The sequence below is a fragment of the Podarcis muralis genome, chromosome 1 (assembly GCF_964188315.1).
Source record: "Podarcis muralis chromosome 1, rPodMur119.hap1.1, whole genome shotgun sequence".
Classification (NCBI taxonomy): Eukaryota; Metazoa; Chordata; class Lepidosauria; order Squamata; family Lacertidae; genus Podarcis; species Podarcis muralis.
Genome location: NC_135655.1, coordinates 31,351,002 through 31,363,543, shown reverse-complemented (window position 1 = coordinate 31,363,543; position 12,542 = coordinate 31,351,002). Strand labels below are relative to the sequence as shown.

The following is a 12,542-nucleotide window of genomic DNA, read 5'->3' as shown; positions in this document are numbered from 1 at the left end:
TCTCTCACTTGCTCGCCCTGCCCCCCTGGCCGCCAGTGGCCGGAAGTGACGCTCAAAGCGTTGGGCGAACGAGCATGGCGCGCGCCGGAAGTGGGCGAGAAGAACGCTGTGGCTGGGACTACCAAAATGGTGAGCGCTTACCTCGGGTGCGGGGTTGTGGCGTGGCATGGCAGGGAACTGGCTGCTCTCCACCCGCGGTCCTCTCACAGTCCTTTTTTTAATTCTCCATTGTCGACAGCTGAGCTAAAGCTTCGTTGGGCATAACTCAAAGGCCTCGAGTTCGCTAGAGCGGCTCACCATGCTAGATGTTGGACAGAGGCGGGGACAAGGGGGAAACTGAGAAAGTGTTTTAAAATCCCACCAGGCGTGCTTTTAAATTCGCTCCCGCTTACGAGCGTATGAAATGACTAGCTTTATTGTTGGAGAGGTGCTTCTCAGGACCGGTGCTGTGAGGGAGTAGAAAGTGTGGGAGGGAGGGACTGGTGCTGGAGGTTGTGGGGGGGGGGAGGGTGGGAAATAATGGCGAGTCTGCTATCCAGAAATAGTTTCACACTTACATATTTTTTTAAAAAAACAAACAAACCCTACGCTCCTGTCTGCCCCTTACATTTATTTATTTTTTAATGTGCTCCTGTCTTTGCCTCATTCTAGTCAATAAACCAAATATTTCCTTTGCTGCTCCTTGATGTTCTTTATAGATATTCACATTTCTGGGTAGTTCAGCTGTTGGGGTATGTGAATCCTAGAGTAATATGGAACACTGTTGGCGAGGATAGGTTTGCAGGCAGTAAACAATACGTATGTGAATTATGTCCATCCAATGGTTATGATTGGCTGGATCCTGCAATTGTATCTCTAAAACCTAGGGAAGCCGATTTTGGAGTGTTTTGATGAGAACCTAATTTGAGTAAAGATGTTCTTATTATGCATGCTAGATAATAAGTTACCACAGCTACCACCCACATAGATCAGGAACTAGGTCTTGTTGGTAAAAGATTTGAGTCTTGGCATCTCCTTTCTTAGATATTAAACACTGGCTGTGACTGTAGTGTGCGTGGAAGAGGATGACAGGTTTTATAGTATTTTAAAAAAATAATGGTCTGTTATTAATTTTTCCCTTTTAAGGGGAAACAAAAGAAAGCAAAGAAATATGCTGCCATGAAACGCATGATCAGCCTCCGTGACCAGCGCATGTAAGTCTTTTGATAATATTTATTAGTGGCAACTACTGAAGTGTAAATTCTAAGAGTTTTGCATATTTAACAAGACTGAAACACTTAACAAAGTGATCCTATACTTAAGTAAGTCCCATTGAGTCAAATTCATAATGGTAGGATTGTGTGGTGCTCCAAAATGATCTCCAAACTTTTTTTTATCTTGTGATCCTATATTGATACAATTCTTTCCAACAATAATGTCCCTTGGTTATCTACAGTGGTTTACTGAGTAGATGGTGTGTACAAATGATTTAAAAAAAAAATTTTTGCCACCCCTAGCAAAGAGGCAGACCGAGCAAAACCTAAAGAGAAAAAGAAGGATGATTCCAGTGCAATAAAAGAGAGAGAGGTGTAAGTATCTAATGATTTCCCATCAATTCTGTTGGCTACCTTAAAACAAAATTAGAAAGAAATCCCATTTTTGGGACTACAACTCCCATCATTCCTAACAGGACCAGTGGTCAGGGATAATGGGAATTGTAGTCTCCAAACATCTGGAGGGCCAAGTTTGCCTATGCCAGTGGTAGATGTTAACTTTCAGATGAGCATGCTCAAGATTGTGTCTTAACATGAAGACTGTTATGTGGGTGCTTTTAATTTGGCTTGGCAAACACATATTATTACCTGGGTCATTAGCAAACTCGAGCTGATCAAGCAGGTAGTGGGAGGCACATTGCAAGTCCCTGATAAAGTGGCCAAACTTTCTTTTTTTAAGTGTTTTGCTTCTTACACGTATCACGTATAGAAATAATTGGAATGAATGATTTTTGGTGCCCTGTCAAAATATTTTGAGCAGAAGGGCTTAGCTGTCTTGAAAAGAAAAGACATGTACTGGGAGAAGGTTCCACAGCTTGAGGAAACACTTTTTGAAAGCCCTTCTCTTGCTATAAAATGTTCGTCCCTGCTGTAAAGATGGTACTGAGAATAACACCATGTGGTTGGACCTCAAGAGATGGGGGTTGAAATGTAAAAGCACCCCCCACTCACACACACACTAGAATGCTTGAGCACACTTTCAGCAGTAAATGTGACTTATTGAGTGTTTTGTCCTCTGAGCTTTTTGACACATTTTTCAACACATTTCAAGAGTTTGTAAGCTGAGAAAAAGCACTTCTGAAGTTATACGCCAATTGTGGACAGTATGTTTTGTTTTCCCCTTTGTAACTTGATTTGTCCCATGTTTGTCATTTCAGCCCTAAATATCCTTCCTGTTTGTTCTTCCAATATAATACACAACTGGGGCCTCCCTACTACATCCTGGTTGATACCAACTTCATTAATTTTTCCATTAAAGCCAAACTGGATCTGGTGCAGTCAATGATGGATTGCCTCTATGCTAAGTGTAAGTATATAGATCTATTACATCTTGTTCCAGGGTAACATTATTGTGATAAGTTGAGACTATAAAAAGCTCCATCAATGGTGGCACATTGTTAAGACTAAAGTAGCAGTAATGTATGAGGTTCTGGCTTTCATTATTCTTGTTGTTGTTGTTGTTGTTGTTGTTGTTGTTGTTGTTGTTGTTGCCATCATCATTTAGTGCTTGCCACTAAATGCTTTCCAGTTAGACTTAACAAGTGTATCCATCATGACTACCAGCTGTTTAAATAATCACTACTTTATTGTTGCATTAATGAAATAAAAAAAGTTCGCTGATTATCAGATTTTACCATAACTGTCAAAGTTATGTTTTACTCAAAATATCAGTTAGATGCACAGAATAATATAAATAGAAATGAAAAGCAGATCAATTAAGAGTGTGCTTTCTATTCTGATAATTGTCAATGATGTGACTGACTTTCAGAGGGCTGCATGAATATTCATAGTTTTGAAATCTAATATTTTCTGATTTAGGCACCTGCAGTTTGTTGCAATTCAGTTTGGTGATATTAAATATTTTCTGTATTCCTGTAGGTATTCCGTGTATCACAGATTGTGTCATGGCTGAAATTGAGAAACTGGGGCAAAAGTATCGTGTCGCCCTAAGGTAGGGACCTATAACTGGACTCTGTTATTGAGTTTATCTAGTTTAACTTATGAATATGGAGAACAGGGACTCTTCCTTGGGGTACAATAGCTAGATTCCAAATCATTAAACTTGGACAGCTTGTCACTGCATCACTTCTTTTGTTCACCAGGCTGAATGTACCTTTTGAAGAAAGCAAGGCAGTTGATCTTCCCAGTCTCTTCTGGGCAGAATTCAATTCTGCCCTCCTCCTCTAAGTTTGTAGCTTGAGTAGATTATCAAGTTCATAGAATAACTTACTGGCTTGTAGATTCACGAGTTAGATCAAGGTTTAAAGAAAGCAGTTTATTGTGCTACACAAAGAACACTAAGAATTCAAGAAGGTTTTTGTGTTCCATCAGCAGGCAGAGAACTGAATGGAGTTTGACTTGTACTTCAGTTTACTCTCCGCCTCTCACATGCCCCCAAATCTGCTTCAGGGTATCTTACAATCCTCCAGACTCTGATATTAAGGGTGTGAGTGGGGGAAGGAGAAGAGGAGGTTCAGTTGTGTGCACAAAATTTGTTGCATGAGCACTGGATATAACCCTAAGTGTATGCCCGGGAGAAGGGTTTGAAGCTTCCTATTATTCAATTTACTGGAAGCCAGGCAGTTAGCATACCCAGGCAATACATCTGACAGGCAGGATGACAGTCAGAAATAAACGTTAAGCTGATAATAGCAACCTACAGATTTGGGGTATACCTAGTGAGGAAAAGACAGAAATTGTTTTTCTTCTAGGAATCTTTTAATTCTTCTAATTATGTCAGTGGGCCCAATGCTATCTTAATTCTCTGTTTGATTATATTACAGGATAGCAAAAGACCCACGATTTGAACGCTTGCCCTGCACTCACAAAGGGACCTATGCTGATGACTGTTTGGTGCAGAGGGTCACTCAGGTACCTCTACCTCTAGAAATGTCTGTTCTGTAGGCATGCAGATGTATGTAGCACTGCTTAATTTGCTGAAATTAATGACCTGAATGAAGCTGACATTCAACTGAAGCTGTCTTGTAGCCGATATTGCCTGTTTTGGAAGGAGATGCCACTGCTACAAACAATTGGTAGTAACAGAGGAGATCCTGTCTCCTCAGCTCTTCAGGACATGTCCTTGGAGATACTGTATTTTATGGGAGGGAGATCTGATGTTGTCTAAAAACTTGTTACCTCTGGAAATTTCTATCCTCTGGCACTCTGTGGCCAAAGGAAAACAACATTTGATTCATTTCTCAGTTATGAGATTATGCTCTTTTCTTGCAGCACAAGTGTTACATAGTGGCTACTGTAGACAGAGACCTCAAGCGGAGAATACGGAAGATCCCAGGAGTCCCAATAATGTATATATCGAACCACAGGTAGGTGAGCTCCCACTTGAGAGTAATATTCTGACAAATTAAATTGCAGTTTACTTTGTTATAGTGTATTTTGAAATGTTGCCTGTCGTTTTAGAGATAGTCTACCTATATAAAGGAAGGGCTTAATAGTAATAAGAAAACCACAACACAAGTGGGAGAATGCTAATGTGTTCATATCCTGCTGCTCAAACTAAAAGAAAGCCTAAGTACAGGCAGTTCCTCTTTTGTATGCTACTGCGCATAGGCACAGCTCCAGGAACCCAGAAGTGGCTGGAAGTACATGGCTCCTGAGAAGACCCTTCGCAGAACCTGAGTAGGATGTCCATGGAGGGTCTTCTCATGAGCCAGAGGTGCAGTGGGGCTTTGTTGAGGCTGCTCGGCTCCACCGCTTAACAGCCGACCTGTGGGAAAGTTGCGGCTGCTGCTGCTGCTGCACTACCCTGTACATCAGCTGTTCTGCGTGGAGGCTGAGCAGCCTCAACAAGGAGTCTCTTACCAGAGCCCAAACAGGACGTTCTCTTCAAGCTCTGGAGTCTCCTCGCTAGCCACAAGGACACTTCAGGGTGCTCCCCACTTATGTGCGATGGGGCTGGAACGTAACCTCTGTGTAAGTGGGGAGTCGCCTGTATATGTAACTGCATTTATTCATACCCATAAATGTTTGATGTTACCACTCCCTTCTGCCCCTAACTCTGTTATCCACTGTAGTTCATTGGTAGAGCACATACTTTGTATGCAAAGGGTCCCGTGTTCAATTCCTGGTGTCTTAATGTAGGGCTAGGAAAAACTCTTGCCCAAAGCTCTGGTGAGCTGCTGCCAGTCATCTTTGATGATAATGAGTTAAATAGACCCAACGGTCTAATATAGTTTGAGACAGCTTCCTATGTTCCTATTAAATCAAGATTTGCAGGCTCCTTGGAACAAAGCCTGTCTTCTTGCTTTTTATTAGTCTTTAAAGAACTATTCATTGGTGATGCTATGTAAGTAATAACAAGGGCTATGTCAAGTAAAAGTTAATACATCATTATTTATATAGTTCTTTATAGACTAATAAAAAACAAGAAGACTGGTCCCTGGCTCCAAAAGCTTGCAGTTCTCATGTCCTTGTTGATTGTTTGCTCTCTTCCCATCAAAGTAGAAGGTAGCATACAAGAGATTTCCAGGTGGTGACCAGACCCATGCCTGCTTAGCTTCAGAAAGATGGTTGCCTTGTGGGCCTTCAGATCACTATAGCAAAGGGTTTTATGGATTCGAGCTCACTTAATCAAATGCAATCAAATAATGCCAGCAAATACAGTGGCACCCTTATTATGTTTTCACTACATTCCATGGTGGGTTTATGATAGACTACTTACCATAATGCTTCATTCATTCTAGATATAACATTGAGCAGATGCCTGATGACTATGGAGCTCCCCGATTTTAACCACCTGTTGAAAAGCATCCAAGATATGTCTGCTGGGTCCAACTGCCAATTTTTACAACATTGGGCCTGTTACAAGGTTCCTGTTTCTAATTTATTTCCTGCAGTGTTTGAAGCTGAACTGATTTTTTCAAACGTGTCTCTTCGAGAAAAATCATGTGAACTGTACCCTTGCTGTGTGTTCCAGAATAAATATTCATTATTGTTTAGAAATTGGCTTTTGAGAATTTCTCTTTTTTTATCTGAGTCCTTTCTCAAGTTGCAAATGTTTCAGTTGGGGTTTCTCATGACAAAAAGTTGGGAAGGTTACTTTTGGTGGGGTTATGCAGAAATATGGTAATTTGCCAAACACTCCTGAGTAAGTTTAGCAATCAGTCATAAGACTATCCTCTTGTGGATCAGGAATTAGTTGAGTCACAGGAAGCAAAAAGTCTGAATAGAGAGAGGTAGAAAGTGGATTTCCCCTGAGCGGTATTGGGACCAGTGTTTTTTAACTTGTTCATTTAGAACTGAACAGTGAGGAGGCCAAATTTGCTGATGATACTAAATTGTTCAAGGTCATTAAAACAAGAAGAGATTGAAAAGAGCTCCAAAGTGACCTCTCCAAACTGAGCGAATAGGCGTTAAAAGGGCAAGCACCTTTCAATGTTAAAAAGGGTAAAGTGATGCATATTGGGGAAATATTAACTTCACATATATGCTCATGGTGTCTGAACTGGAGGTGACAGATAGCTTGATGAAGTTGTTGACCTAGTGTGTGGCGGCCATGAAAAAGGTAAATTCCATTCTAGGGATCATTAGGAAAGGAATTGAAGATAAAACTCTCATTATACAAATCTTTGGTGTAACCACATTTGGAATATTGTGTAAAGTTCTGGTCACCTCGCCTCAAAAAGGATATTGTAATTGAAAAAAGGGCAACCAAGACGATCAAGGGTCTGGAAACCAAGCCTTATGAGGATCAATTGAAAGGAACTGGGTATGTTTAGCCTGGAAAAGAGGAGACTGAGAGGGAGCTATGATAGCCATCTTCAAATATCTAAAGGGTTGTCACATGGAAGAGTGAACAAGCTTGTTTTCTCCTGGTCTGGAGGGTAGGACTCGAACCAATGGCTTCAAGTTACAAGAAAGGAAATTCCAACTAAACATCAGGAAGAACTTTCTGACAGTGAGAGCTGTTTGACAGTGGAACGATCTCCCTCGTGAGGTTGTGGGCTCTCCTTCCCTGGAGGTTTTTAAGCAGAGGTAGGATGGCCATCTGCCATGGATGCTATAGCTGCGATTCCTGCACTGCAGGGGGTTGAACTGGAGAACTCTTGGGGGTCACTTCCAACTCTACAATTCTATGATTCTAGGGCAGGGGTCAGCAACCCGCGGCTCTGGAGCCGCATGTGGCTCTTTTACACCTTTGCCGCGGCTCCGGAGCGGATACTAGCGAGGGGAGGAGGCGCATTGTGTGCCCCGACACTCCCCACTGTTTTAAATGTTGCAATGGTTTTCCGGCTCCCAGTTTTTTTTTCTTCGGTCCAAGTGGCTCTTTTTGTCTTAAAGGTTGCAGACCCCTGTTCTAGGGAAATGCCAACCTCAGCACTCCCTCAGCATCTGAAATGTGCCCACTAATCCCAAAAGGTTGGTGGCCCGATGTAGTGATTTGGAAGGATGGTAATGTTTTTGTTTTTTGCGGTTGCCAAACTAATGCAGTATCCATCTTGCTCTGGTCCTACTTGTGGGCTTCTCAGAAGCATCTACAGTGGTACCTCGGGTTAAGTACTTAATTCGTTCCGGAGGTCTGTACTTAACCTGAAACTGTTCTCAACCTGAAGCTAATGGGGCCTCCTGCTGCCGCCACGCCGCCAGAGCAAGATTTCTGTTCTCATCCCGAAGCAAAGTTCTTAACCTGAAGCACTATTTCTGGGTTAGCGGAGTCTGTAACCTGAAGCGTATGTAACCTGAAGCGTATGTAACCCGAGGTACCACTGTAGTTGCCCACTTCCAGAACAAAATGCTGAACAAGTTCCACAAGGTTGGCATCACTTATATTTCCAAATAATAAAATCATACCAACAAGAAACCGGTATGGAAGGGGAGGGGCATATTTGATGGACGTTAGCATAAAAGCTGAAGTTCTGCGACAAGGCTACAGGCTACATACAAGGCGTTCTCGCGGGGAGCGCCCAGTTTGTTGCTCCGTGGAGTCAGTTGCCTGGGGCCGGGCCGGAAACACTCTAGCTTGAGGAAGTCGCTCTCTATGACTCCGGCTATCCACGCAGGCGCAGTGGACCGCACGCGCCCCCGTCGCCACCCGCCGCTTTCGCGGCCTGTGTTTCGGCGCCGTCGCCGCCGCTGCCGCCTGCTGAGAACTGCTTCCCGGCTCCATGTTCCCGGCGTGGGGTTTGTACGGGGCGGCCCCTGGGGCTTACCCTCCCCCGCCCACCATGATGCCTCCGCCGCCAATGGCCGGGCCTCCTCCGGCGGTGCTGCCTAACGCCATGCCGCCGCCGCCGGCTCTGGGCAGCTACGCGGCTTCGTCGGCGGCTCCTGGCTCCGCGACGGCCGCCGCCGGCACGTCCGGCTTCCTGAGCCTGCAGGAGCAGCACCTGGTCCAGCTGCAGCAGCTCCAGCAAATGCACCAGAAGCAGCTGCAGTCGGTGTTGTTAGGCGGGCCTCCCCCGCCACCCGGCGGGCCTCCCCCGAGCCTGCCGCCGCCGCTGCCCAGCGCCGCTCCTCCTCCCCCCGCCGCTTCCTGGCAGCCGCCGCTGCCCCCAGGGCCGCCCTCGGCGCGCAGCTATCCGAAGCCGTTCAAGCACCGCGAGCCCTCGCCGCCGCCTCCTCTCCCGCGGGACGCGCTGCTCCACAATGCCCAGAGGCCTCCTCTGGCTCTCGGAGAGGATGTCAAGGAGCCGCCTCGCGTGGATATGGACATGGACCTGTCCTCTCCGCCACACTCACCTGCCCAGCCGTACATGCCCCCAGGACCCTCCCTTGAGACGGACCCTTACATGTCTCAGTCTCTGCCGCCACAGAACTCCTCGTCGCAACCCTACCAGCCCCATTCGAAGTTGCCGAAGGCAGCTCCACGCACCTTTTCGGAACACCCTCCTCCAGCCGTTTCTCAGCCTTACCAGCCCCAGGCTTACCCACCCACGCCCCAGACCTCAGCTTGCCAACCGGGCCAGCCCGCTACTCCATCCGACTCACGCTTCGCCCCACCCCAGATTCCTCAGCCTGCTCTTGAACCTCAGGAGTTAAGACAGGGCAGTGGTCCAGACATAGATATTAGGTGTGAGCGACAGCAAGCCGCCCTGCACGCAGACCCCTCCACAATGACCGCCCAGGTAAGAATGATGTGTCCGCTGTGGTTTGAATAGCTCAATAGGACCCAGGGGTGAGATGTGCATAGGTGGGAGTTGGAGTAAGATAAAATTGACGAGATGGAATAGCAGATTCTCATTTAAATAGGAGGCATCTTGGTTAAAATTAGGCCATAGGGTCTAAAGCAAAGATGACTGACCTCCTACCCAGGAGCCTAGTCTTGACTAGACCCATGAGAGAGACCTCACCAGTTTTGATGGTGGTTAAAAAGTGCACACAATCCTGGATGAAAAGAGAGGAGGGATTTAAAACTGCCCAACCCAATGCCCTGATGAGGATGCAAATTATCTCCTCCCTGGTTACAGAATGGCCGTCTGATGAGTGGGGAGGAGCTGCTGGCATTCCTGCTGTCATTTATTTGCTGAGTTATTTCTTTTCTACTGTCATATTAGGGCTGCTTCATAAATTATGCTTTTCCCAAACGAAAAAGGACTTTTGTGTAGGAAATGTGAAAACTCACAGGTTAGCACCATGTGGGCGCTAAGTCTGCCTGGACAAGCATGCATAAGTTTATATCTTTTCTTTGAAGGAAGTGCTTTCATCTTAGAAAACAGTAACAAATAAATTGGCTTTAATGCACCTTTATTTTTATTTTTTTGTTTCAAAACAGGTGTGGATGGGGGGAGCTTAATAGAAGCTAATAGAAGGCCTAGAACATTGGATTTTTGTTTTTATTTGTAAGAGACTGAGTGCTTCAGAGTTAAGCAAAATGCTTTTCAACTCTGAAAATCACAGGCAGTCCCACGTGTTGAGGACTATGAGAGCGCTTCTGAGAAGGCTTGTGCTGTTGTTCCTTTCCTTTTTGATTTGAAATAAGATTCATTTCCTTCTTTAGGAGCAGAGCGGGTATGATTTAAACATGTTGCTCATTCACAGCAAGCCATAGTTTGTTTCTAACTATGATTTTTGTGGCATTTGAAAGGGGCTGGTATGGAATTACCTTGGATTGTGATGTAAGCATTTCACCTCCTGGGGCCCCATGTCCATTTCAGTCGTTCACAGTTGATGAGGGAATAACAACAGTGATTTTATTTTCCTCTTTAGCTACTTTCAGAAAAGGTAACTCAACCTGATAAATAGTCATAGGATTGCTGTCAGTGGTATACTATGCAATTGCAGTGCATACTTTACTATAAGGGAGAATGCTGGAGGGGAAAATAACACATGTGCTATTTGCCTGTGTGTTTTCTGCTATTCTCTGAACTCTGTGGTATTCTTGTTCCATGCATATATAGCTACTATTAATAATTATTGTGGTGCTTTGTTTATAACTGTACAAAAGGGAATTAGCACTTAGGCACACCAGGCAGACTTGCCACCCCATGATGATCTAACATTAATTGTACAATTCCTGTGAAAAATACATGAGAGTATATGAGAAGTGGAAAAGAAAGGAGTGCCTTTCTTTGAAGCCTTTTGCAGAGCAGATCTGTAATTTCTTCATGTAACAGTTGAAAATTTCTAAGATGGAAAGAATGAAAAATGTATACTTCATTGATGCTAGTATCCTGTGTGAGGTTGGAGCAGGGATTCAGAATGGTGCATGCTCAAGATTCTTCTTTCTCCTTCTATGCAATTTGTTTAAGCTCAGTTATGTGTAAGGCAGGGAGAAAAAGGGGTACGTCCTAACTTTTATGTTACATTGTACAGTACATTTTCATTTGTATTTGTTTAAGATTTTGATTGCTGAGAGTAAGCCAGTTTGTGAGCCAGTTCTCAAGCCAGTTTTCAGATCTTTAATTGTAAGATTTCTATACCAAGTGATAGGGGTAGATTACTGACCTGTTAGTTGACTAGTCATAATAATTTATTATTATTATTTATTATTTATACCCCACCCATCTGGCTGGGTTTCCCCAGCCACTCATGTCATTTTATCATAGTTATAAAATCATTTCTTAAGCTATTAGGAGGTCAAATCTTACTAATAATTACTAATCTTACTAATAATTAGTCAGCTGATCAGCTGTATTCTTACTTCTTCTGGTAGAAGGAGGGGTAGCAGTCTAAACCTGCATTTTCTGCCCTTCCATTGTCTCCTGCAGTGAATTTAGTTATTATACCTGCATGTTGGGTGATGTAAATTATGTCAGGTTCTGTGGGTGGGAGTGGAACCCATGGATAGACAGTGTTAGGATTCAGTGCAATTTTGTTATCTTTCTCCATGCCTTCAACATACCCATTCACACACACACACACCCCGACAGAACCCTTCTTTTGTCTTTTACACTGACATAGCTTCTACTGGTTTAATTTGGGGAGATATACCACTTCCTAACTACTGTATCTGGGGGTAAGGATTGCATTGTATGTCCCATTGATCTCAGTGAGACTTTCTCAATAAAAAACACAGGGGATTGGGGCTGTTCTGGTCGCTCAGGCAGAAAACAGGAATTTTGAGGAAAAGGGAAATTAGATATATGCAGCATTGGCTGTACTGGCACATCTTTAATTTTTCTGCAATCAGTAGTTGCCCAGATGTTTACAGTGTAAACTTTATGCAGTGTAAGTAATCCTGATAAAAAGGTAAAGGTACCCCTGCCCGTACGGGCCAGTCTTGACAGACTCTAGGGTTGTGCGCCCATCTCACTCAAGAGGCCGGGGGCCAGCGCTGTCCGGAGACACTTCCGGGTCACGTGGCCAGTGTGATATCGCTGCTCTGGCAAGCCAGAGCCGCACACGGAAATGCCGTTTACCTTCCCGCTATAAAACGGTCCCTATTTATCTACTTGCACCCGGGGGTGCTTTCGAACTGCTAGGTTGGCAGGCGCTGGGACTGAGCAGCGGGAGCGCACCCCGCTGCGGGGATTCAAACTGCCGACCTTTCGATCGACAAGCCCTAGGCGCTGAGGCTTTTACCCACAGCGCCACCCGCGTCCCAGTAATCCTGATAGGGAGACCATATATCTATGTGACCCAATCATATTCTATGTGTTCTGTAGTCTACTATGAAAAATGAATAAAGATGGGTTTTTCATGTTAATCAGTTTCACAGATAAATAAATTTTATTAGAAATGAGCGCATGTGGACATGTACACACATCACAATCATCACAGTTTTAAAAAATTAACCAGAAAACAGAAATGGCCAATCTATAATAACTGATTGGGAGAGGTATCAGCAGAGGATTTTCTCTATATAATTTTGCTTTCAAAACTTAAGAAAGC

The 12,542-nt window shown here is 44.2% G+C and overlaps 2 protein-coding genes across 5 annotated transcripts in view; both read left to right on the top strand.

The window, feature by feature from the left end:
- The first annotated feature begins 3 nt into the window (after positions 1-3).
- FCF1 (FCF1 rRNA-processing protein) lies at positions 4-6,215 on the top strand. The gene is made up of 8 exons (XM_028719699.2): positions 4-129; positions 1,126-1,193; positions 1,497-1,568; positions 2,411-2,559; positions 3,132-3,204; positions 4,037-4,124; positions 4,485-4,579; positions 5,957-6,215. The coding sequence occupies exons 1-8, from the start codon at positions 127-129 to the stop codon at positions 6,003-6,005; spliced, it is 597 nt and encodes a 198-aa protein (XP_028575532.2). The 5' UTR covers positions 4-126; the 3' UTR covers positions 6,006-6,215.
- Positions 6,216-8,263: 2,048 nt separating this feature from the next.
- Positions 8,264-12,542, top strand: part of YLPM1 (YLP motif containing 1) — a 54,167-nt gene continuing 49,888 nt past the window's right edge. For 2 of the 4 annotated variants that reach the window (XM_077925583.1, XM_077925587.1), the window contains exon 1: positions 8,264-9,337. In XM_077925583.1, coding sequence (XP_077781709.1) covers positions 8,378-9,337 — 960 coding nt within the window. In that variant the 5' untranslated portion in view covers positions 8,264-8,377. The remainder of the gene's footprint in view (positions 9,338-12,542) is intronic. The other 2 variants (XM_077925574.1, XM_077925593.1) reach the window with 2 other exon arrangements.

What these genes read in the sequence shown, in the direction of transcription:
- FCF1 (XM_028719699.2), top strand. An exon ending in TGGTGCAGAGGGTCACTCAG is followed by an intron (nt 4,125 to 4,484) that starts GTACCTCTACCT and finishes CTTTTCTTGCAG; the next exon opens with CACAAGTGTTACATAGTGGC. An exon ending in ATGTATATATCGAACCACAG is followed by an intron (nt 4,580 to 5,956) that starts GTAGGTGAGCTC and finishes CATTCATTCTAG; the next exon opens with ATATAACATTGAGCAGATGC.